Source organism: Sarcophilus harrisii, chromosome 5 (assembly GCF_902635505.1).
Source record: "Sarcophilus harrisii chromosome 5, mSarHar1.11, whole genome shotgun sequence".
NCBI lineage: Eukaryota > Metazoa > Chordata > Mammalia > Dasyuromorphia > Dasyuridae > Sarcophilus > Sarcophilus harrisii.
In genome coordinates, this window is record NC_045430.1 from 104,040,187 (window position 1) to 104,067,120 (window position 26,934).

General features: G+C 34.9%; 1 protein-coding gene across 1 annotated transcript; it reads right to left on the reverse strand.

Moving 5' to 3' along the window:
- Positions 1–138: 138 nt before the first annotated feature.
- On the reverse strand, positions 139–26,015 carry HEBP1 (heme binding protein 1). The gene is made up of 4 exons (XM_003771266.4): positions 25,806–26,015; positions 13,300–13,438; positions 10,296–10,476; positions 139–746 (listed from the first exon to the last, which is right to left on the reverse strand). The coding sequence occupies exons 1-4, from the start codon at positions 25,881–25,883 to the stop codon at positions 575–577; spliced, it is 570 nt and encodes a 189-aa protein (XP_003771314.1). The 5' UTR covers positions 25,884–26,015; the 3' UTR covers positions 139–574.
- Positions 26,016–26,934: the final 919 nt, after the last annotated feature.

Here is a 26,934-nt window from a genome sequence, read left to right on the forward strand (position 1 = left end):
AATTTGAAGGCCCTACAAACATTGATTATATAATGAGATTTTATTTTAAGACTATTATGTTTTGATTATTTATTATTATTTTTCAGATTTTTTTCAAAGCCAAAGTACCTGTAAGAATCAGTATCAAGAAAATGAGTATTTTTTTAACCACAAAAATACAAAATTTATTAGACATATTTTAAAAAAGGTAGTTTTCACTATACTTTCCTTTTGACTTAGTCAGTAACAGAAAAAAAAAAAAACCTCTTGTTTACCACAGAACTTCCTAAAGCAATTCAATTCACTAACAAACATTTATTAAGTGCCTATTATAGACATGGCAATGTAATATCACAGGAATGCAATTTATTTTAGTTGTACAATGTCCCACCCAGAGAAAGGAAATCTCAAAAACAAAAAATAAAAACCAAGCCCCAAAGACCTGGAAGAATACAATATTGTACTGACTTGGCAGAAAGTTATGTTCTGTATCTCCATTCCCTTTTCAAAGTTTAATCTCCAGTAGAAATTACAACCATTAAACTAACTTAAAAAACCCATTTCCTGGAAGACTGGAGCCTAGTGAGTCATTGACTCACTTTTTTACCAGCCAGACCTCATTACGTCTTCCATAAGGCTTCATGGGAGGGTCATATCCAGCACAGAAGTAGAAATCAGTCTGGTAGTTTGCTGTTCCTTCCAGGACTGAGCGTAGTTGGGCTGCTTTGGACACATAATCGGCTTCTTTAGCATAACCACTAAACAGCCTGTGGACAAAAATAATGAGGGACTGTGTTGAGAAATGGCATTCCCCAGCTCTGACAACCAAGGGATGAGGGATCTAGACTCATGGTTTGCTATTTTTATGAAAAATATGGGAAGATGAACCTCCCCAAATTCCATAAGGAGCTGTCAGGAAATTTTTGTTATGGTCTCTGTTAACCCCATGACCATAGCTTTTCCCTGCTCTGCCACCTCTAATGCTTCCTTTAACTTAGCTCTTTCTCTTTCTTGGATTTTTCTCCTCAGCCAGCTGTGGGCACCAAGTAAAGAGAAACATCTGAGAGAAGTGAACTTAGAGCTGTAATGGCTACAGGCCCAAAGCATTCCTTTTATTCTACAAGTGGGAGTTTAGTAACTAAGATTCCTACTAGCAACTCTGGACCTAGAATCATACATTAACAGCTGGGAAGGGCCTTGAGACCATTTGTACAATCCCCTCAGTTTAAAAGTGACATATAATGATTCATTTCTTTGAAAAAGAACCTATACAATCTGAATACAGTCATAAATTAAGGTTCTATGCTCTCCATAAAGAATGAAAAAAAAGGTAATGCCTAAAATAAAGACATTTCTTATATCAGTTTCGTGGCTAAAGGATTGGAAAATATGAATTGAAGCTTTTCCTTTCTGATTCTTACTGCTCTTTTACTTTAAATTCTCTCCAGTGACCTAAGTTTATCATATCACATGTAGGGTTCTGTCTATTCTCTGAACAACTCTCAGAGGAATCAGGAGAAATTTGTATTTCTAATGAGCTTTTATGACTCAAAAGCCTATTTGCACTGAGCAGATTCTAGCCAGATGTATTATTTTTGGTGGAGCCATGCTTGTTCCTTTACAAGTGCTTAGTCATTTTTAGTAAAAACTCAACAATTTCATTATGGGGGTATATGAGAACATTCAATATTTCATCTTAAAGGGAATTTGTTATTTTAACATCTGGGCATGGTTAGCAATCTTGGAATATTACTATCTCTGAGAAATTAGATTGTGAGTGACCTATAGGGGAATGGAAAGATATATGGTGAGTCTAAGTGACCGCAGCATATTTCCAATGGTGAACCACATTCACATCATCCCTGAGGAAATACAGAAAATGAGATAGGTTAAGGATGTAGTATAATTAAGGAATGGACAGATTTACTGTTACTCTTGAAATGGAAAAAAAGATTTGGGGAAGGGGATTCTTCATCTGAGATCCACAGATTTCAGTTGGTTCATGAACTTGAATCATAAAAAAGTTTCATTTTTATTTTCATTAACCTCTAATGAAAATTTAATATTTTGTTCAATTACAAAGCTAGGCTACATTTGTTATTTTAATAAGGGTTCTATAGGTTTCACCAAACTGCCAAAAGGGTTCATGACAAAATAAAAAGTTAAGAACCCCTGATCTAGAAGTCATCAACAACCATTTATTAAATGTCTTTTACATTACAGACACTGTACTGAGTGTTGGAGATATTTCAACACATTGGTGGATGTTTTCTTAAAGGATCTATGGATAGACATGGACAAAAATGACACCAGCTAAGAAGGAGGCTTTGGAGTCAGAGATCTTGGGCCAGACATCCTACTTCTTACTCTGGAAAGTTCCATAATCTCCATGAGTATTTAGTGTCTTCATCTGTACAAGAAAGAGAGTGAACTGAATGACCTTGAAGATCCTGTCTACCTCTAAATCAATGATCCTATGGGTGAAATACTATTCATTCCTAATAGAGGTAACCCCTCCATCCAGTGACATATTGAAATAAAGTAAAGCTACAGAATATATACAATTGAGATGTTTTCTTCTACAGAGAAGAGAAGACAAATACAAGAAATAGTGGATGAGAGCAAGTTGACATTCATCTTTATGAAATAATACAAGAAAAATGGACTGAAATGTTCTTAAATGATTCTTAAGGGAGACTACACTAAACTATAAAGTATGATGTAAAATATTGAAAATACTTTACTAGCAATCAAAATTTAAAGCTGGGTAGGACTTTAAAAGATGTCTGATGGCTCATAAACTCTTCAGATCTCTGTTAGGTATTGCTCAGGGTCTACCTTGAACATTTTCAGCCATGGAAGAAATGTCTATGATGACCTCAGAATTATCTGAAAATAGTTCTAATTGTTAGATAGTCCTTCCTTATGTTGAGGTGAAATAACCTCTCAGAAGCTACCACCTATTGGTCCAAATTCTCTTCTTTTAGAACAAATTCTAGGTTTCATCTTTCCCACATAGAAGGAACTGACAGAGTTTGTTCCCTGTTGATGAAGCCTTTATTCCATCGGTATCAGAGAAGGACTTGGTGAAGGATTTTTAAAATGTTATTTATTATTATAAATTTGGTTAAATATATTTTTTAAGCAAAGTGAGCTCATGTTCATCTAAAAAGACCATCTAATAATTAGCCCCTGTCAATTTACAACTACATGGCAATAGTATATATATACCAATCAAACCATGTGCTAAAACCCAGATAAGTAAGTGAATTATTTGAACATTTCAACAAACATTTCTGGCTCTATTTTTCCTCACTATACAACTCTTTGGAACATGCATCTTCTTTAGAATTCTCATAGTCGTATTATGAACCTAAACTCATTATAAATAGGACTTTTAAATTTTATCTCTGAACTGCATGCTATTTACATAAATAAAGGATTTGTGATTTTATTCCAGAAAAATGCAGAAATTCCCACTACCACCTCAAATGCCACATCAACTTAGGAACTAAGTTCCATGGAGGTACTTAAGAGCTTTGTTTGGGGTCACACAGTTGGCAAGTATCAAAAACATATTGTGAACTCAGGTCTTCTTGGTCTTGAAGTCTAGCATTGTTTACTACATCAGACTGCCTCTGCTTAAGAATGTAGAAATTCCATATGGGTTCACCTCACAAGCACGCTATCCACTAATGGTCAACCAACAAAAAACCCTCGCCTATACAATACTGGCTTCCAAATGCAAACCAGCAATCTTTGAAAGCAGCAGGATGTTGCATAATTATCATTCAGTCCTTGTACATGAAAGGAAATCCACTTGTGCTACTGACTCAGCTTATGATGATCTTGGACAAGTAATTTCACCTCTCTCTGCCTCAGCTTCCAATTTATGAAATGGGAATAATAGAGTACTTGCTCCTTTCCTAATTAGTGAAGATGTTTTGAGAGTAAATTAGATAATGCCTGTAAAGTTCTTTGAATTCCTTGAAATACATACATACATAGATAAATTACAAGGCATTATTATTTATGTCTGTTAACAGGTCTATAAATCTTCAAAGATGTTCTCATGGGTCATTCTATTTTACCTGCACCAATGCCATAACCTGGTGTGAGTAATAAATAATTCAGTGACCAAGAACACTAAGGAAGAACAATAAGCTATAGATTTTGGAAACATAAAGGAAAAATTAACTAAAAAAAGAAAGTCATTACAGATACTTCTAAGAGATAAAGTTATACAACAGAGGTGATAATATCTAGTAAAAGTGATGCGTCAGTGGTAGGGAGAATGATATCTAGGGTCAGAAGTACAAAAGGAAAAAAATGTAACAGAAGGAGCGTGATATAATGGAAAGGATGCTGAATTTAAGAATTAGAAAGCCATAGTTTGAATCATAGCAGTCCTATTCCTTCCCATCTGTGAGTCCTTTATGGAATTGGGTTAAGTGACCTTCAAGATCTCTTCCTACTCTAAATCTATAATCCCACATTCCTTTAATTATAATCCTAAGAATGATTTTTCCACATGAAGCATTCCAATGCTAATTTTTCCTATGCTTATAAAAATTAATCAAGAAATTTTAATGAAGTACTCACTTTGTTACAAGGCACTGTAACAAAAACAGCACAAGATTAAATATTTATCTTCAAAAAAACATTCAATCTAGTTGGGAGGTTAAGGTGAATACATGATTAAATGGTAAATTTATTGGAATAGACACATCAGAGCTCATTGAAAGATTTGCAGTCACTGTGCGCTAATGTAACTCAGGGAAGGCTTCATGGAAGAATTGTGACCTGACCTAGAATGAAACAGTTGTTCTCACTCTAAAAAAGGATTAGGAATTAATGGGAGATACCTGAACAAGAAGTCTTTACTGCTTACAATTCTTTTGTTGATTACTAGAAAGCCTTTTACTTACTTCTGCATTCATGGCTTAGTCATTTACTGCAGATGTACAAAATGGATCCAAGCACAGTGAGGATATAGTAGTGTAGTTAAAGTCCACATGGAAAATTGTTCTATATTAAAAAATACCACCAAAATAATGTTTAGAACAATTGATATATAAAACCTGACGTCTTCCTGGGAGATTGTTTATGCTTGTTATGGTTTTACCTATCTCTATATTTATTATCATCATTTCTGAACAGAACTGAGTTTGACTTCAAGCCAACAAAGGATTCATACCAAAACATCCTATTAGTCACTTGGTATAGATGGATAATGTCAACTTACATGGCTTTACTGAAAAACACATTAAGCAGCTAATGTATCACAAAGAAGCTCTCTTCAATATGAAAATGTCATCTGGATCCAATAAATGTGAAATTCTCAAGCAAGAAAAGTAAGAGACCAATGACTTTAAGTATGAATTGAGAGAGGTCACATGGACCCAATAAATAAAGGCAATACCACCAAAAATTTGTTGGAAAGTCTGAGGTCACTAAAAGCAAAATCCAGAAATGATACTTGATAATAAAATGAATGTAAAACAGAACTTGATGTCTCAGATGATTTCGAAAATGAGGTGGGTACAGTTAGATTGGAATTAAAAAAAAACACTTTTTGAGTTTTATGGCATAAACTCAACTAGTAGATGGATTATACTATAAATGAATAAAATTTTCAAACCTGGTATCTGTTAAAAATCAACCTAAAGAATATATTCTTTCACAATATTTGGCATAGAGATGCTGGCATATAATACTCTGGTTGGTATTTACCTACTTTGCAGTTATAGCTCCGCAATGCTACAGACAATAGTTTGACTTTTGAGAAAGTTATTAGTTTTATTTTTACTAACTCTATATTACCACATCACTACAATGACACCAATGATGACAATGATAACATGTCAGAATTGAGATATCCTGACAGTTTAGAGATTGAATTGAATATCTGCTAAGAGTACTCCACCCACCTCCTTAAGTTGTTTAGTGTTCAAATCAGGAACACAATCATTTAAAGATAAGTATCTAGTATATAATTTTCTTTGGTTGTTTGAACATAAAGTTCTTAACTTTGTGTATATGTCTCATGGACTCTTTCATAATCTTATGAAACCTATTGATTTTTTTCAGAATAATATTTAAAGATGCATAAATAAAATACATGGGATTATAAAGAAAACAAATTATATTGAAATAAAAATGTAATTTTTTCCCCATTCAAGTTCATGGAGCCTTTGGGATCTGTGGTCCACAGTTTGAATAACTGCTGTAACAGAACTAGTAGATTCTTAGGAGTCAGATATCTGTAAATTTTTTCCCTATTTGGTCTCCTTTGCTAATTTTTCCCCTGTTATGACCAAAAATGAAATGAGTCAAGAAAATAAACTCACAAACCTGGAGGTATACTTTTTAGAATTAAAAAGGATGATAGTATAGTATGTCTGTAGCCTTTAAATGATCAAAGGCCTTCGCCTAAGGATATTTACATTCATCTGTTATAAGTGCAGATGACATAGTCAGGATCTATTTTTTAATTAATAAGACCACTTCAAATGTTCCCCACAGCACTATTAATATTGAGAGCACTTACAAAATTGTAAAACATAAATAATATTTGTAAATCAATAGACCCTCTACTATGCAGTCACAATTTAGAAAAATGACTTCAGGGTACAGTATTTCAGCAATGACAACAATTTATCATCTAATTAATTTTTTAAAAAAGTAACAATTCTGCTTAACCTTTTAATCCAATTCTGCTTTTCACAGAAACAAGAAATGACAAGACTTGTCCTACAGAGTAGGATATTGTGCTTGGTTATGCAGTGCCCCCCGGTGGCTATTTGAAGAATGACTATGTGTGGTCAATCTGACATGAAGTCAGAGGAAACCTTCATAAATTCGGTTTTCCTCTGAAATTAGATTCTGAAATATTTTGGTAGAAGATAGATGTCATTTCATTCTAGGTTTTCTTAACAAAATCCAATTATCACTTTTATTCGAATTCATTTAATATAACCTTCAGAAAAGCAGAGTGTATATTCAAGAGAAGTCCCTGGGTTCAGAAAAAAACCTTTCTTATTCCCTCTGTTAAAATCAAATAAAAAAAGCAAACAGATCAAAAAAAGAATCCCTATCTCCTTCAAGGTTAGTTTAAGGGCCACTTTCCTTATTATCCTAGATTGTACAGTCTGTCCATTGCAGCCCACAAAATTATCTTAGATTTAATTTATGTGTATCTTATATATACATATTTCCCCCAATAGAACATAAGTTTGAAGTGAAGGACAGTTCTATTTTTATCTCTGTATCTCCAGTGTAGGATAGTGACTAGCATATCATAGGTGCTTAAAAAAATTTTTTTATGAAGAAAAAAGAATATGAGAAGTAATGAAAACAAAATCATTTGGGGAAGAAAGGAGAATTCAGAACATTGCCCAATGAGAGAGAATGAAACAGAAGATCCCGTATGCATACATTCACATGAAGACACCTTTTGGTGGCTTAGTTAGCTCAGATAGGAGGTGCAGGAGTACAGGACTGTTGTGAGGATAAGTTTACTTCAGGTGTGGCTTTCAGGAAGAGAAAGAGCATCAACTGCTAGCTTAGTGTAAGTATTCTTGCTAACTAGTGTCCTAAATTGTTTTTGTTTTGCTTAAAGGAGTGGAAATGCTATCACAAATGAAAACATAGTTAAAATATTTCATAATCTTTAAAAATATCATTTTAAAAGTTAGTATTCTCTAAATTTCTTTGCCCCTAAATAAGCTTTGATGGCCCTGACCTTGAAAAAGGTGGGACAGGAAAGAGTGATAAAATATGTTGTATCCCACTACATGAAAATTCTCTGTCTTATCTCTTCCCCAATCCTTGTGTATTCAAAGAGAAGTGAAGCAATATACAGGCTAGAGCTTCATGCTCCAGTATATTCTCTACATCACTAAACCTTGAACTGGAAGAGAGAGATGATTAGCTTTTATAAAATTTTGCTAGAATTCAGTTCTCCTGCCTAAGTTAAGGACAAATCTCTAGATATACTGATGTATATTATATATATATATAATATATATATAAATCTATATCTATAGATATAAACTAACATGCATTTCAAAGTACATCTCTAAATATACGGACATATCCTCAGTACTGAGCACATAGTAAGTGCTAAAGAAGATTTGTAACTTTGCTTAAAAAGTTATTCAATTGTAGGCAGTCCTTGACTCAGCAGTACCAACTATAATCAGCATATATACAAAAATATTTACAATAGATCTTTTCATAGAAAGAAAGAACTGGAAACTAAAGGAGTATTTGTCTATTGGAGTATGGTTAAGCAAATCATGGTATATGAATACACTAGAATATTATTTTGCCATAAGAAATGACAAAATAACAAATAGATTCACAGGAAACTGGGAAGACCAAATGAACTTTGAAGACAAAAAGACCAAAGAATTATTGCAGGATAAAGTGAATAGAAATAGAATAAACACTTATATAATGATGAAACATGACAGAAGAAATCAGCTTTGAAAAACTCTGGAACTGTGATCAATGCAATAATCTATCAGAGAACTAGATATGAAACAAACTGCCTACCTCCACCCAAAAGTGATGGACTCATAGTGCAGGATAAGACATTTTTTTATATGACCAATGAGGGATTTTGCTTCATTTGATTACTATGAGGGTTTTCTTTTTCTTTTTTCATTAGCATTTTTATATATTACCAACAAAGTCCAGGAGCAAGAAATAAAGGAATTCAATTTAAAATAACTGTAGACAATATAAAATACTTGAGAGTCTACCTGTCAAGATAAACCCAGGAAGAATATGAACAAAATTACAAAACACTTTTTACACAAATAAAACCATATCTATATAACTGGAAAAATATTAATTGCCTATTACTTGGTCTTTATTCTACAGAGATTGCTCATATAGCACAGTATTTTCTCTGATGAGGGCCTGCCATGCTGGGTAGTCCTATGAAGTGTCTTCCATTTTAACAACTGTTTCTAAAGTTCTTAAGAGATACCTTGAGAGTGTCTTTAAGGTGCTGTATTCTATGAGCAAAGCAGAATTGAATTAGCCCAAAGGAAATGGGAAATATGTAAAATTAGAGAAGCTACCCCAAATATTCATATGGATTATTTGTGTCTGACTTGTGGCCGAGCATTCTGAACTCATATTAACTGTAACTTGATTCTAACATAGTGATGACATTTTGGTCCTCTTCAAAAACAGAAGACAACTTATCTTACAGATATTTTTAAAAAAAGGAAAAAGGACCTATTTGTATAAAAAATATTCATGACAGCTCTTTTTGGGGAAGCAAAGAATTGGGAATTTTTTTCCTTTTTTTGACTCTCCAGTTACATGTTAAAACATTTTTTTTTTGTTGTTGAACATGTACATTCATTTTTAAAAACACATTTCTTTATGAATCATGTTGGGAGAGAAAAATTAGAACAAAAGGGAAAAACCATGAGGGAAAAAAACAGAAGAAAAAGGGAAAAAAATTGAACATAGCATGTGTTGATTTACATTCAGTCTCCATAGGTCTCTCTCTGGATGCAGATAGTATTTTCCATCCAAAGTTTATTAGTATCATCTTGGATCATTGAATGGCTGGGAAGAACCAAGTCTTTCTTAATTGATCACTGTACAATTTTGCTGTTGCTATGTACAATGTTTTCATAGTTTTGCTTGTTTCACTTAGCATTAGTTCATATAAATTTTCCAGGCCTTTCTAAAATTAGCCTGTTAAAATTGGAACATAAGGGGATGTCCATCAACTGGAGAATGACTGAACAATCTGTGCTATATAGTTGTAATGGAATACTATTGTGCTGTAAAAAATGATGAGTTGGATGCTTTTAAAAAAAACCTGGAAAGACTTAACATGAACTGATGCAAAGTGAAGTGAGCAGAAACAGGAAAACACTGTACATAATAACAACAATACTGTGTAATGATCAACTGTGAGTGAGTTAGTTGTTCCCAGCAATACAATTCCAAAGGGCTGCTCATGAAAAATGCTATTCACTTCTAGAGAAAAAACTGATGAGCATGTTATTTTTCACTTTCTTTTTTTTTCTTTTTTTAATCCATGTTTTCTTTCATAACATGACTAATTTAGAACTATACTTTGTATGATTGCACATGTATAACATATCAAATTGCCTACTGTCTTATAGAAAAGAGAGGAGAGAGGAAGGGAGACAATTTGTAATTCACAATTTTAGAAAATTAATGCTAAAATTGTTTTTATGTGTAATTAGAAAATAAAATATAAAAAATCATCATTCCAAGAATTAAATTCTACTTCTTTCCTCTGACAAACATTCTCTTACGTGGAATAGACAGTCATGCTTTCCCTTTCTTCCAACCCAATGCTTTTATCATTGGGAATTGGAGTATCAGCTTGAAATTGGTTTGGAATCCGGAACCAGACTTTAATTTTCTTCTCCAGAGTGCCATCCTCATGAGGGAATACAGCAAAAGATATAGGGGAAGTCATCCCCATCCCAGCTCCTAAAAATGGGGAAAAAAACACAAGGACATGGAACCAAGCCAAATATTAATTATAGTACCTAGTTCTATTATGACATTAAATATTTTTAAAAAACTGGTCACTGATACAACTGCATGCTGATAACTAATTGTTTTAAAGTCAAGAAAATATAGCTTCTTTTCTTGTAATGGAATTGATGCTGAATGTTTTAAGTATAAAATCCATATATAACACTGAATGGTATAGTTGTAGAGTGTCTTCTATGTGTCCAGCACCATGATAATGAGAGGCAAAATAACACAGTGGATAGAAGAATGATCTTAGCATCAAGAAGAGTGGGGGTTAAATTCCCATTTAATACATACCCAAGATGTATGACCATAAGTACTTATCATTTTAGTACCACAACCAACCCTTTCAGAACATAAATGACAGACATGCAGCTAAACTGCTTCAGTGAAGGGAGTTTCCATGCCAGTACTACACAGTTACATGGACTGATAAGACCATATCATACCAGCCCCTCCCATGAAAAAAACCTCCCAATAACCACCATATGGTGCAATCTTAGCCAAAAAATATTCAGACTACTATTTTATGCATCCAAACTATAGTTTGCATAGTACTTGACAGTTTAGAAAATGCTTTCAAATAAATTATCTTATGCCAATGCTCAGAACAAGTATTCTTATCTCCATTTTACAGAGGAGAATAGACATTAATAACATGTTCAAGGTTCCACAGACAAGGAAGAGTCATCAGGACTTCCAACTTCTGCTACAAAATACCTTCCAATCCAAGATAATCTCATTATGTAGAAGAAAATATTTTCACAACTTCCTGGTGGTCAATGTATTCTTTGAAATCCTTGGTTTTTAAAATGATTATTTGTAATTATAAATAATTTATTAACCACACTAGGTTAATAAGACCTCCAGCGGCAACCTAAAAATTAAAATGGTTCCTCTTTTTCATCTAGTTTGATGTCCCAGTTTCTGGTTTTCTGCAAAGGAAAATCCATACTAGAAGGTACAAATTGTATCACAGATTCACACAGAGATAAAGGAAATTCTGTTTGTTTTGTTACCTCTTGGTAAGAACTTGGTGGTTCCTTGTATTCCTTAATGTTTTTTAATCAATAACTTTGATAAAAGTTTAAAATGCTGTATTTCTCACCTCTGTGGATGACACAAAACCAAGAGGGGCAACTAACATGCTGAATGACAGAGTTGGGATACAGATAGCTTGAAAACTGAATCCAGTGAAATTCAATGGGGATAAAATAACTTATGTTCAGAAATCAAATCTGCAAGGGTTAGCTGGGGCCTGATGACTTTGTTGGAGGAAAAAAAACACCAGGGAACTTAGGAGACTAGAAAATCAGTATGAGTCCATAGTGTGGTAAAGTAGCCAAATAATTAATTTAATCTTTGACTATATCAAGGAAGATATGTGACCAAGACTAGGGAAGTAGTTGTATTTATTCTAGTAAGATCACATCTGTAGTGGTATGTTCAGCTCTGGGTATCACATTTTACAAAGGACATTAATAACATGGATAGGTTATTAATAGGTTACCACAGGAAAATTAACAGGATATTAAAAGGCATAGAAATTATGGCAAACTGCCTTTCCAGGATGAACAGGAGCCATGCTCATGAGTCCCATGGGAGACTTAATTTTTTCAATCCCAGAACCTCCCTAGGACTTCACTGTCCTGACTGGTGATTGCCTCAATCTCCCATTCTTTACAGGCCTGATTTTCACTATGTTTCTTTCACTTAACTTTCAGAGCATCTTTTCCACAATTGACTTGCCACCCATGTTCCTTTCATTCATTCATCCATTCATTCACTTGAGAATCACCTGAAGGAACTAGCAATATTTAGAGGAGAATAGGGGACTTGGGGGAAAAATGAAAATTGTCTTCAAGTATTTGAAGGGAAAAATTTTTTTTCATAGGACAGAACTAGGTACGATGGATAGAAATTAGAGAGACAATTTTAGGTTAAATGTAAGGAAAAAACTTCCTAACAATAAGAGTCGTCCCAAAATCAGTTGGTAGTGAGATAATAGACTTCCCCTTACTAGAAGATTTTTGAGGAAAGGATAGATATCTTATGTAAGGTATATTTTAGAGGGATTCTATTGAGATATGAATTGAAATAGTTGACTTCTAATGTCCTATCTAACTCTTGAGATCCTGGAGATTATGATTCTGTAAAGAAAAATAATCCTAGTAATGCTAAAGAAACTTAAGAAACTGAATTATTACTATCCACTTTACACTTTATATTGATTGTTCTACTCTGTCACCTTCTGTTATCCCTTTTGATAGCGAACTCCCATCAAACTACTACTCTCCCTATGTTATTTAATTAGCCACCTGCTATTAAGCAAATAATCCTAAACTCCTACCTTCTCTCATCCCTATTATCTCTATCAGAGGAGGGAACCATGGTTTTTGTAGCCTCCAGGGCCTTGCACAGGGTCTAGAATGTAACAGTTTTTAAAAAAATAAATGCTGCTGATTGATATTATAGTCATTGACTGTCAGGTTTTACCCTCCTACTAGGTCCATGACAGGAGGGACTATGTCTTAGTTAAGCTACATTTCCTACAATACAAAGCTATTTCACAATAACTCATCGAATCAAACTGGAGTCAGCTCTAAATACCTAATTTAGTATTAACTTTAGTTGCTTTGATATGCCATCAGCACCAGGTTTTCAATAGCTACCGAACAGCAATTTTGGCTGCAGAAATGAAATAACTATATATTTTGCCAAACTCTCATGGGCAGGTAAAAGCACTGATAATCTGAATTTTATTAAGTCACTTACCTTTGTCATTCAAGCCTCCAACATACTTCAAAATTTTTGGCATGGCTTCCTTTAAGGCCTCATCAAGGGGCTTATCAGTCACTTCCACAGTAGCAAACTTTCCACCTTCACAGGCCCTTTCTTCATAGGTCAGCTCTTCCTAGGGAGACAAAACACTTTATCATTAAGTAATAGCCTCAAACTATGATCTAGCTGGGCAAAATAAGGTTCCATAAGAGACATAAACCTGTAGAGGACAATGATAAATGGAATATGAAAAACTTGAGTGAAGAACCCTCCGGGGATGGCTAAAGAGTCGTCAACATTTCTTGGCAAGTGCCTCTGAAGCTTTAGAATGAGAATAGCATGCAATCTATAAATCTAAACTCTTCTCCATTTCCAATGACAGGCCATCTTATTTAAGAGCACTGTTATTATTGCTTCCTCTTTAGCTTTATCTCAGAGCTAGATTTATTTGGTTTTTTGGTAGATTATAGATGTACAATCATTTTAAACACGTTTTCATATTTGTTATGTTGTGAAAGAAAAATCAGAACAAAAGGGAAAAACCACAGGAAATAAAATGCAAACAAACAAACAAGAAGTGAAAATAGTATGCTCTGGTCCTCATTCAATCTCCACAGTTCTCTCTCTGGATGAGGAAGGCATTTTGCATCCCAAGTTTATTGTAATTGTCTTGGTCACTACATTGCTGAGAAAAGTCAAGTCCATCACAAGTTGTTTATCACATCACATTTGTTTTTACTCTGTACAGTGTTCCCTTGGTTCAGCTCACTTAACTCAGCATCAATTAATGTAAATCTTTTCAGGCTTTTCTGATATTAGCCTGCTCATCATTTCTTTTTCTTTTTTTCTTTGTTTTTCTTTATTAAAGCTTTATATTTTTCAAAACATATGCATGGATAATTTTTCATCATTATCCCTTGCAAAACCCTGTGTTGCAATTCCCCCCTCAACTCCTCTTCTAGATGGCAAGTAGTCCAATATATGTTAAACATCATAGAAATATATGTTAAATCCAACATATGCATAACATTTATACAATTATCATGCTGCACAAGAAAAATCAAATCAAAAAGGAAAAAAATGAGAAAGAATAAAATGCAAACAAATAATAACAAAAAGAGTGAAAATGTTATGTTGTGAATCACACTCAGCTCTCACAGTCCTCTCTCTGGGTGTAGATGGCTCTCTTCATCACAAGATCATTGGAACTGGTTTGAATCATCTCACTGTTGAAGAGAGCCACGTCCATCAGAATTGATCATCATATAGTATCATTGTTGAAGTGTATAATGATCTCCTGGTTCTGCTCATTTCATTCAGCATCAGTTGATGTAGGTCTCTCCAGGCTTCTCTGAAATCATCCTGCTGATCATTTCTCACAGAACAATAGTATTCCATAATATTTATATACCACAATTTACTCAGCCATTCTCCAATTGATGGGCATCCACTCAATTTCCAGTTTTTTGCCACTACAAAGAGGGCTGCCACAAACATTTTTGCACATGTGGGTCTCTTTCCCTTCTTTAAGATCTTTTTGGGTTATAAGCCCAGTAGAAACACTGCTGGATCAAAGGGTATTCACGGTTTGATAACTTTTTGAGCATAGTTCCAAATTGTTCTCCAGAATGGTTGGATTCATTCAAAATTCCACCAACAATGTATCAGTGTCCCAGTTTTCCCACATCCCCTGCAATATTCATCATTATCTTTTCCTGTCATCTTAGCCAATCTGAGCGGTGTGCAGTGGTATCTCAGAGTTGTGTTAATTTGCATTTCTCTGATCAATAATAATTTAGGACACCTTTTCATATGATTAGAAATGGTTTCAATTTCTTTATATTAAAAAAAAGTCCATTTATTTCTATACTCTAGTGTTTTTAATAGGAATGGGTACTGGATTTTATCAATGCTTTTTCTGCATCTATTGAGATAATCATATGATTTTTATTAGTTTGGTTAGTCAATTATGCTAATATAGTCAATTATGCTAATAGTTTTCCTAATATTGAACCAGCCCTGCATTCCTGGTATAAATCCTACTTGGTCATGGTGTATTATCCTGGGGATGACTTTCTGTAATCTCTTTATTAATATTTTGTTTAAGATTTTTGCATCAATATTCATTAGGAAAATTGATTTATAATTTTCTTTCTCTGTTTTCATCCTACTTGGTTTAGGTATTTCTTCAATAAAAAAGGTAGACTGCCTCACATCTATGTTTATCTTTGAAGACTACAAAGATGCATGGGAAGTTATATGACTGATTCAAAATGAAGTAGCAAGTTCAAGAAAACTCTTTTTGTATATATGCGCACATACATATAAAACAACTATAATAATTCAAATGAAAAGAATAGCAACAAAAAGTGAATGCTGTGATGTTATAATTGCCAACCTAATTCCAGAAGAAAAGGTAAGAGGATGCATCACCTGCTATAATTTACAGAGGTAGGGATCTGAGGGTATAGAATATTGCATATAATGGTAGACTTAATTGATGTGTTGCATGACAGAGGGATGGTGAGCAAAGGTGGTTCCCTTGGTGAACCTGTTTTAAGAGGACAACTAATCCTCAGACAGTTTAGAGTTAGATGTCAGGATCACAGGAATTCAGATCCATCTCAGACACTTACTAGCTATGTGACCTTTATTTACCTCAGTTTCTTGCACAGTTGTTGTAAGGATCAAATGAGATAACATTTGTAGTACTATTACTTGGGCAATGTTTTCTCTTGAGATTCAATTTATCTAAATTTATCACCTAATTCTAATCCTTGTTATCTACCAACAACCAAGACATGTTTCCTCCTTTATCACCAAGTTCAATGCTAGCTCATTATTTTAATTCTTATCCTGATATTGGGGAACATCAATATTTATGTTGATACTCCTCCTACTTCCTCCATTTATGTAGCTGTCACTGCCTATTCCTCTACTCCCTTAGCTAAAATAATCATGGTCACATTTTTGATTTTATCTATAAGTATTTCATTCCCATGATCAAAAACTCTGAACTTCCTTTATCTAATAATAATCTATATTCATCCTTTCCTTATGATTTATTTATTCCTTCTAATTTTATTCTTTATCTTTACCATGCCATTGACAACAATATTTGTTCAGACCTTCTTTTACAAGCATCCATTCTTTCCACCCTCCAAGGTGAGGCTTTCACCTCATACTTTATGGAGAAAATCCAAACAATTTACTATTATCAACTCTTTTTTTCCTTCCTCTTATCACACAACCCATTGCCTTTACCTCTCACTAATTCCTTCTTTATTCCAATGTTTTTTGAAGAGGTATTTCTCACCAGGGTTATGTTTACATGTACCTTTAATTCTATTTTCCCCCTATCCTCTTAAAAAACACCCTGAAAATATTCTTTTCTTCTCTCTAATTTCAACCGGTGCCTAAAGACTCCTTACCTTTTGCTTATAAACAAGAACAATTTTTTCCTATCCTTAAAAAAAAACCTTACTAGATCTTAGCATCTTCACTTATTCTTATCCTATGTCTCTTCTCTCTTTTTAAATGAAACATCTTCAGAAAGTCATTGACATTTCCTGCCTCCACTTTCTTTTACTTTCTACTTAACCATCTGACTTCCAACCTCAGATGAAACTGCTTGCTCTCCAAAGTCAGCAATGTTCTCATAATTGCTCAATCTAATTTCTTTTTCTAAATCCCTGTGTTTGAGCTGCTACCCCCAAAGTCATTAATGATCTCTTAATTGCTAAATCTAATCTCCTTTTGTAAATCCCCATGTTTGAACTGCTCCCTCCAAAAGCATTAATGATCTCTTAATTACTAAATCTAATCCCTTTTCTAAATCCCCATCTTTCTTGACCTCTTTCTAGCATTTGTCCCTGTTGATCACCCTCATTCTCTTTCTCTCCAAGTTTCCAAAACATTGTTCTTTCTCTTGATTTTCTTCCAAGCTATCTGATCACTCCTCATTCTCCTTACTGGATCATCATCTATATAACATCTAATTACTATGGGATATTCCTCAAATGTCTGTCCTTTTTCTATACTCTCTAACCAGGTGATCTCATCAGCTTCCTTGGTTTTAATTATCACTTCTATTCAGATGACTCTCAAGTCTATAGGTCTATTTTTTGTCTCTCTTGAGCTCCAGTCCTTTATCACAAACTGCCTATTAAAAATTTAGATATTTCTTGTGGATCAAGGTATATTATTTTTTTGTTGTTTATTTTTTCTTTCTCATTGTTTTTTCCCTTTTGGTCTGATTTTTCTTGCACAATATGACAAAGATGGAAATATGTTTAAAAGAATTGTATATATTTAATTTATATTAGATTGCTTGTTGTCTTGGGAAGTGGGGGAGGTAAGGGAGGAGGAAGAAAAATTTGGAACATAAAATCTTGCATAAATGAATGATGAAAATTATCTTTATATGTATTTGGAAAAATAAAATTCTATTGAGGAAAAAAAATTAGATATTTCTAAATAGGTATCCTGCAATGCAATGCAACTCAAACTCAACAAGTCCAAAGGAGAACTTCTTATCTTCCTGACCTCTTTTCCCCATCTTGTGAATTTACTTATCATCATGGAGAACACTACCATTCTTCTAGTCCCCAGACTCCCAACCCAAGTACAGATTCTCATCCTAATATGACCATCCCCAAATCTTTCCTAACTTCAATTTATCATCCCCACAACCACTAAAATTATTTTCCAAAAGCTCAAGGAAAAAAAAGTTTCCTTCTCTCTTCCCCATAATAATTCCCTCCAAGATCAAATATAGACTTCTTTATTTTATAAAGGCTCTTTCATACCTTTCCAATCTACTTAGATATTACCTTTCACACTCTACAATTCAGTCATACTAGTCTACTTGTTACTCCTTATATACAAGACTCCCATTCTATGCTTTCCTACCATATTTCCATTTCCAGGAAATATAAAGAAAACTAAAACAAACAAACAAACAAACAAAACTAGATCCTGCTCTCAAAGAGTTCACAATGTAAAGGGTTAGAGAATGTGAATCTCTGTGCATACACACATATGCATGTATGTACTGTATATATTCATGTATATGTGTATATTTGATAAATGGACAATAATTCCAGAGAAAAGGCACTGATATTAAGGAAGACCAAGAAAGACATCATGCAGACATGGGATTTTAGCTGAGATCTCTAGGAAGCTAGGAGAGAGAGGTGAAGAGGGAGAGAATTCTAAGTTAGAAGATGGTTGGAGTGTCTTGTGTGAGGAAGAGCAAGGTGGCCAGGTCATTGAATACTAGAACATATGCAGGGAGTAAGATGTCTGAAGTCTGAAAAGATAGAGAGTGCCAGTTGCAAAATCAACTGCTTCATTTTATAGATGAGAAAATGAGAAACAGGAAGGTAAAATTTCTTCTGTTATAGAAGAAATTTCTGTTTTGGGTGAAAAGTTAAACTAGATGAGCTTCAGGATTTCTCCCACGTCTCAGATTTATGCCAATAATTATAATAGTTCATGTTTATATGAGTAGCTAGGTAGCACAGTGGATAGAATGCTGGATCTGGAGTCAAGAAGACCTGGCTTCAAATTCAGCTGGAGTCAAGAAGACCTGGTTTCAAATTCAGCTTCAGACATTTACTAGTTGTGTGACCCTAAATGAGTCACTTAACCTTGTTTGTCTCAGCCTCTTCATCTATAAAATAGGCTAGAAAGAAATGGCAAATCATTTAAAAATCCTTTTTCTTTTTGCCAAGAAAACCCCAAATGGAGTCACAAAGAGTCAGACATGACTAAAATAACTAAAACATGACTAGAACAACAACATATTTATAAAATAATCTAAGCAAAGTACTTCTTTCACAAGAATTCTAGGAGGTCACTTTAGAGATGAAGAAATGAAGGTTCTTAGAGAATTTAAGTGATTTTAATGCAAAGGGAAAAATTTGAGATCCATATTAATAATATGACTCTGGAAGGACATACCTTATTTAAAAAGAACATTATATGTAAAAGGGGTGTATACCCATGAGGAAATTCAGGAATCAAATAGTGGCAGCATGGTGGAAAACATTGGGTAAAGGTCAATACAAGGGGTAAATACAAGAGCCATATTATCATTAAAGTATACTACAGACCATTTGATCAGAAGGAAATGGATGAGGAACTCAGGAAATAAATTGCAAGACTGTTAAGAAGTATAATATGACATTGATAAGAGTTATCAATTATCCAAATTTTTTCTGCCAAAGGAATAATTAATAATTTCTTGACTTACTTTAATGATAATATTATCTTTCAAAAGGTAAATGAGAAGTTTAACCTGATTTTCATTAACAAGGAGGGAATAACTGCTAAGATAGAAAATGGTGAGACCCTCTGAGAGAGCAAACATATTTTAACAGAATTTGTGATAATAGAGAAATAAGACTCTAGTCTAACATGTTTCATCAATTTTGAGGAGAGAGGATATTAAAGAATTTGGAGAATAAACTGTATAGGACTTAGGTTAAGAAGGTTGAGAAATTGATATTCCAAAGACACAAAGAGAAATAATTCTAAAAAGGATACAAAAGAGAACTATCTAAAAAGACCAATGGAGATGCACAGTAAATTAACTCATTGCTCAACAAAGATGTTTTTAAAAAGAGGGAATTTGAGGGATATGCATTTATATGGAACCTACCATGTGCCAGGAGCTGTGCTAAGGGTTTTTTCTTTAAAAAAAAATTATTGCACTTAATCCTTACAACATCTCTGTAACATAGGTTCTAGTATTATTCTCATTGTGCAGTTGAGGAAATTGAGGCAGAGGATAAGTATCTTACTCAGAGTCAGAGCTAGTAAGTGTCTAAGACCACATTTAAATTCATATCTTCCTAGCTCCAGGCCACCATGTATATCTATATCTATATCTAGATGAAAGGAAAATGAGGTAATGTAAGATGAAAAGAAACTGAAGTACATTCCTAAAAGTGTCAGAAGTATAAAAATCTAGTCTGAGTTGAAATTGATGAAGAAAGTCTTAAAAAAACAAAAAAGGCATTTTTAAAAGCTGTATTGAGGAAGAAAAAAGCATCAAAGAAGGGATGGATTGGTATTTGATGTGGATAGGACAGTAGGGATGCTGGTATCTTTATTTGGCTTCTTTTTTTCTCTGCTACAGAAACTAGTTTTTGGGATTGGAAGGGATGTAATTTTTTTAAAAAGCTAATGGAGAAATGACTTCCATAATAAAGTGGAGAACAGGAATAAAGGAGATAGCTGCCCTTTACTGCGTTCATCACCAGGCCTAGAGAAACCAGAGTCAAAAGTACTGAAAGAAATGTCAGGTGTGATTGCAGAATTTCTGTTTGAGAACTCTGAAAAAGCAGGGGAAAGAGTAGAAATACTGCAGAATATGAAATAAACAAATGTCCTATTTTTTAACTTAATATTTTGTTTTTTTCACAATTACATGTTAAAAAAAATCCTAATTTCCAAAAAATGATAGAAAGTGAAGTCTACAAATTATTGACTAGGGGGCTTGTCGTCATAGCTTGTTTTCCTAGCAAAATTCTGGAAGGTATTATTAAAAGGAAAATTAGAATGGGAAGGCAACATAAAGCAATGGAAAGATCATGGTCTTTTTCTATTTCCTAAGATTGTTATGGGAGTTAAAAATTAATATTTGTAAAGCAATTAGCACAATTCCTGACATATAGTAAGACTCTATGTCTTTCTTAATACAGCAAAAGTCAACTTTTTTTTGAAGGGGGGGAGGAAATCACACTGACTTATATTGCACTTACAGTTCTCCAAACCCCCAAGTCTTTTTTCAGACAAACAATTGTTTAACCATGCCTTCCTCATTTTGCCTCTATGAAGCTGTTTATATATTATTACAAGGCAGCTAGGTGATGCAGTGGAAAGAGTACCAGGCTTAGAGTCAGGAAAAGTTTTCTTCCTGAGTTCAAATTTGGCTTCAGATTTGTGTGACTCTGGGCAAGTCACTTCACCCCATATCCCTCAGTTTCCTCAATAGTAATATGAGATAGAGAAAGAAATGCAAATCATTCTAGTATCTTTGCCAAGAAAAACCCAAATGAGGTCATAAAGACTTGGATGTGAGTGAATAATAAAATAAATTCTGATATTTTATTTGATTCATCCTGAATATTTATCAAGCTTTTGGAACCGTGATTCCATCATTCAATGTGTTAGTTGTTCTTGTCAGTTTTATATAATTTGCAAATTTGATCAACATGACACCTATACCTTTATCCAAGCCATTGATAAAAAAAAAAAAAATTAAACTAGTCCAAGCACAGATCCTTGGTACTTTTTCTTAGGGACTTCCTTCCAAGTTGACATCAAATCATGAATTTCTCTGGCTACCCAATTAGTTCCAAATACATTTAATTGAACCATTGCCTGGTTCACATCTTTTCCTCTTGTCCAGAAAAAAAGGGCTGTTTTTCAATTGCTTTGCTAAAATATAGATTAACAATGTTGTATATTCTGCTGCTCTACTCTAATTTTTTAAAAATAGAAACAAGTTTATTTTGATATGACTTGCTCTAGAGAGAGACATATTGGCTTTATAATATAGCCTTTCTAGTATTTATCTAATCATAGTGGGTATTTTAGAGATAAAAAGGATCTAAGAAGCCATCTGCTTTAGTGTTTTCATTTTAGAATTGAGGAAACTGAGGCAGACAGCTGTTAAGTAACTTGACCAAGATTGGATTTGAACTCGAGTCTTCTTGATCCCAGGTCCAGCATTTTATCCACTGTTCTACCTAGCTGACAAAAGGATATGCATGCATGGCTGGTAGCTTTTTTCACAAAGCTGTGGCAAGAAAGTGGAATAAGGTTTTTTTTTTTTTTTTTCTGCTTGACTTCAGATGGGAAAACTAGGAGTACTACTGCAAAGTCAGATTTACATATGATAAAAAACAAAACTTCCTAATAATTACAACTATTTGAAAGCGGACTGGATATTGGAAAAATTACCCATGCATATGCTTTGTAAATAAATTAATTAACTAAAATAATAAAGTGGACTGGTTTGACTCAAGAGGCAATGGATTGTTCTTCATAGTAGGTCTTTATTAAGAGGTTGGATAAATTGTTAGGGATATTGTGGGGTGAATTCTTGACCAAGTACAGGTAAATTCTGTATGGCCAACATTCTGTGCTTCAAAAATCATTGGTAGTAATTGCAATGAACTAGTGAGTACTACCTAGTGCATTGCCAGGAAGGAGAACTGCCAAGACTTGTGCCTTATGACTCTTGATACAGTGTCTTTGATCATTGTACCCCACTGCTTATCCAGCTACTCATGGCCAACGCAAGACATTGGGCACAGTCCATGAATTGGCTGGGATGAAACAAGTGTATAGTGATAAGGCCAAAAGCAACATATGCTCCTCCACCTATTCATGGAATCAGTTCTTAACATCTGACTCTGAGACCTGGCAGAGAGGGAAGGACTACGTTAATGACACATTGGGAATGAATTATAAGGAGAGGCTGGAATAGGGAAAAGTCTTTTGGACTTTTGTCTAGCTCTTTTCCAAGGTGCTCTAATTATCACTTTCTGCTGTCCAGTTTATAAAACTTTTCCTACAACTACCTCTTAGAATAAGTAATGCTCTTCTTATTACCCCCTTTCATGGAGGAAAATAACTGTAGCTGAGACTTGCCCAGTCATACTTCTTCATAAATGTTTGTTGACACTGTCTAGTGATCTTAATCACTATCCGTAATTACCACTTTTCTGTGATGGGATATATAATTTGGGTAGAAAGTCCCAAGCCTACCCACATGTGGCCCCTATACAGTGCCAGAGCACACAAATATCTGCATGAGAGAAGCAAGGAGGCGGGTATGAGGAGACAAAAATCTCCACTTCACTCCACAGCAGCTGCTTTGTACTCTGCTAAAGTTTCTGGAACTAGAAAAAAAGTAAAAATGTCACTGCAAATAGCAATAAGATCTTCCATATATATAGTTGCCAAAAGAAAAAGGCAAGAGAAAATGAAACCAGAGTGAAGAGCTAACAGCTAAGGGTTAGATGGTCAGCTAAGTAATACTTATTACTAAGCATATCTCTGCTAATAGTACATCACCATTACTCATTGACAGTGGAGCTACATAGGGATAGCTTTTAATTAATCAATATTACCACGAAGAATATGGTCTGTGGAAAAGAACTATTGTCTGACTCTAAGTCATTAATAAAAAGTCATTAATAATGTCCAATTTGTCTTTTTTCTATTGATGTCAACACTATCTTCCCAGTTGCCTGGGATTGAAGCTTCAAAACCATCTAGAATTTTTTACTGTGTCACTCCATACATCCAATTCCTAGTCCTGTCAATTCTATCAAAATAATATCTCCTGAATCCATTCACTTTTCTCACAGCCCTAAACCTAATGTATGTTCAACAAAACTACTGCTCTGGATTATTGCCACAGCTTTCCAAGTGGCCTCTCTGCCTCTAGTCTTTCCTCTCTATGTCCCAAGGAGGCCTGAAAATCTTTCAAAGATGTAGGGTCTGGCTCTCCTGAAAAATCTTACATAGCACCCTATTGCCTATAGAATAAACTACAAACTTCTTGACTTTCTATTTATTTCCTTTTGTGGTGTGAATGTAAGACCTGAAATTAGGAAAACCCGAGTTCAAATTTGATTCCAAACAAATTTCTAACTGTGAGACTCTGGTCAAGTCACTTAATCTCTGTTTCAGTTTCCTCATCTATAAAATAGGGATAGTATAGCACCTAACTCTCTGTAGCTAGTAGTACCAAGAGACAATAATTGTAAAGAGCTTAGCACAGTGCTTGATACACAATAAATGTAAAATACTATATGTCTATACACATGTATATACATTTATCAGCTACTGTTTTCATTGTTGTTTATCTTGTTTGTAGCTGGTTGTTTGGAGATTATCTCCCCATTAAACTGGGAGCTCTTAGACAACAAGGATTGTGTTTTGCTTTTCCAGGCATGAATCCTGGCACATAATAGGTGCTTAATAAATGTGCATTGACTCTTTGACAGGCTTTAAGAAGACCTTCCTAATCTGCTTCAAGCTACTGCTCTAGCCTGTGAATTATTCTCCTTTGTGCATTGTTTTCATTTCTGCAGCTGCTTCTGTCCCCTTCATATTTTTCCGCACTTGTTCACACAGTGACTGAGAATGGCTCACTCCAGAACTCCCAGCCGGTCAGTCAGTCAGTCAATAAACATATTTTAAACACAGCCTAAATGCAAACTGGTTAAAATTCTGCATTTCTTCATGATCCAACTTCTCCATGAAGTTCCCCAATGTCTCCAGCTCTTCCTCAAATATTCCTTAGGCACTTACTCTCTTTCTGTCATCTTCCACTTTGGATTTTATTTGTTTTTAAAGAGACACTTCCAAAAATGAATGTTAAAAATTTTAGTGACATGTTAACTGGGGGAAAAGTAAAACACTCTTTTTTAAAAAAGGCATTTCCGGGGTAGCTGAAGAGGGAGGGGGAGCAGCTGGCTGGGCAGTTGATAGAGCACCATTCCTGAAGTCTGGAGGACTCTGAGTTCAAATTTGATCTCAAATCTGATCTCAAATCTAATCTCAAACACTTAACACTTTCTAGCTGTGTGGTGTAATCCTGGGCAAGTCACTTAACTCTAATTGCCTCAGTAAAAAGGCATTTCCAAACCTCATTGGTTAAGTCTTTAGATCAGGAGTGAGGACGAACTTGAGCTGTAGGTCCTGGAAAAGTCATTTGTTCTCTCCTGTCGTTTTCCTCCTCTGCATCGTTAGAGTTGTTAATAACACCTAATCACTAACCCTTTCCCAGCCTCAGTTTTCTCATCTTTAAAATGGGGTTAATAAGAGCACTCAGGGTTGTTTTGATCATTAAATGGGATACTATCTCTAAAAAGCTTTGAATGCTAACTCGGGTCATTATTGCTTGTGTTAGTGTAACTTCCACAGTTTGTACGCCTCTCAAGGGAAAGGAGTGCATAAAATTTTCTTCTTTGCATTTCCAGGTTCTATTTCAACATCTAATATCTATCTCCCTAGTCAGAGTCTCTTTCGGATTCTGTCTCAGTTAATAAAGGTCGTCGAATTGCAACCTTTGTCCCCCAGAGTGGGCAGTCTTTACAGGTGCCATTGCAAGAGTATACAAACGTCCAAGGCTGCCTAATCGGAATTAGTATTCTCCATTCAAACTAAAAATTGCATTTAAATCAATGTCTTCCTCGTAAAGACTGTGTCACTTTCACTAAATGCAACTCCATTTAGAATGCAAATGGAGAATATTCGGGCTCTGATTCCAGAATTTGACCTGAATCTTTTAAGACAAAGCTTGGTCTCCCCACTCCGCGTTTCCCCGACCCTCCGGTCCCCTAAACCCCGGAGCGGAGCGAACGCCTTCCCCAAATTCGGTGGTCAGCCTCAGCTTCCTCCTTCAACCTCTAGTTCCTGATTGGAGGGAAGTGAAGGCTCTCTCCACTTTCCTTCGAGCTCGGGCTTCCTACCTTCCCTCCCTTGCTCAGGACCTCCCAGGGCCAATTCTCCACGTTCCCAAACAAGGAGTTCTTTATCATGCCCAACATTTCGCCTTTGGGATGAATCCGTCACGTCCCGACTGTCACTCACAAGACGCAGGCACGGAGTAGGCTGATTTCAGCGCTCAGATCAGCTCCTCTTCTCTCCCCTGCCCCCAGCGCCCAGCCTCGGCAGGAGGAGCCCCAGAAACCGTGGGGAGTGGGGTGGAGCAGCCCAATGAAGCCTCAGGGAGGAGGGACTACTCTAATTAATTCAGTTCTTGTTGGTTTTCTCTACAACTCTGGGTGCTGGAAAAGGAGGAAGAATAATTGGCTAAGGGAAGGGCCTGGACTCCTCTAAGTAGGGAGTCAGACATTTCCCAGCCCCAGCTCAATCTTCTGTTTTTGGTTTTAGTTTAGAAAGAAGTTAGACATTTTTTCCTCCTGATATTTTCCTGATAGTCATGGAAGATAATCACAACCGGAATAGCCATAATTATGAACCTGAAAATGTTTCCTTCTGTACTCATCTCTTTACTTTCAGACTTTCCTCAAATTTAATAATGTTTCCTTCTATAACCATCCCTTTACCCTCAGACCTTCCTCAGGTTTAATAATGTTTCCTTCTATAACCATCCCTTTACCCTCAGACCTTCCTCAGGGTTTCTCCTGTTGGACTGGAGCTGAGCAAAATATTCCTTTGCCTCAACCACCCAGAGTAGCAAGTTGTGGGTACTATATTTTATAAAAGAAGAAGCAGTTTCCAGCTGACACTTTTTTCTGCCTTTGTGTCTTTTGTGGATATATGATTTGATAGTATTCCAAGTTAAAAGATGTGATTTTAGTGAACAGTGATGAAGGAAGACACTTCACTATTCTCCACATAATGCTGATGGGAGTCCTCATGGAATATGGAATGGTTGGGTTTGTATGGAAAGTTTTGGCTCCTTTCTCCATTCCTTTTGCATTTGCTTTTCTATAGCAATTTACTTTGTGAGCAATAAAAGGAAGGTTATGAATGTGGTGGTAAGAGAAGCAACTACTGGAATTATTGGGATTGAAGCAGCAATAACAGAAGAACTGGGTTTGTCACAGGGAAAGAATCATCTTGAGAGAGAGT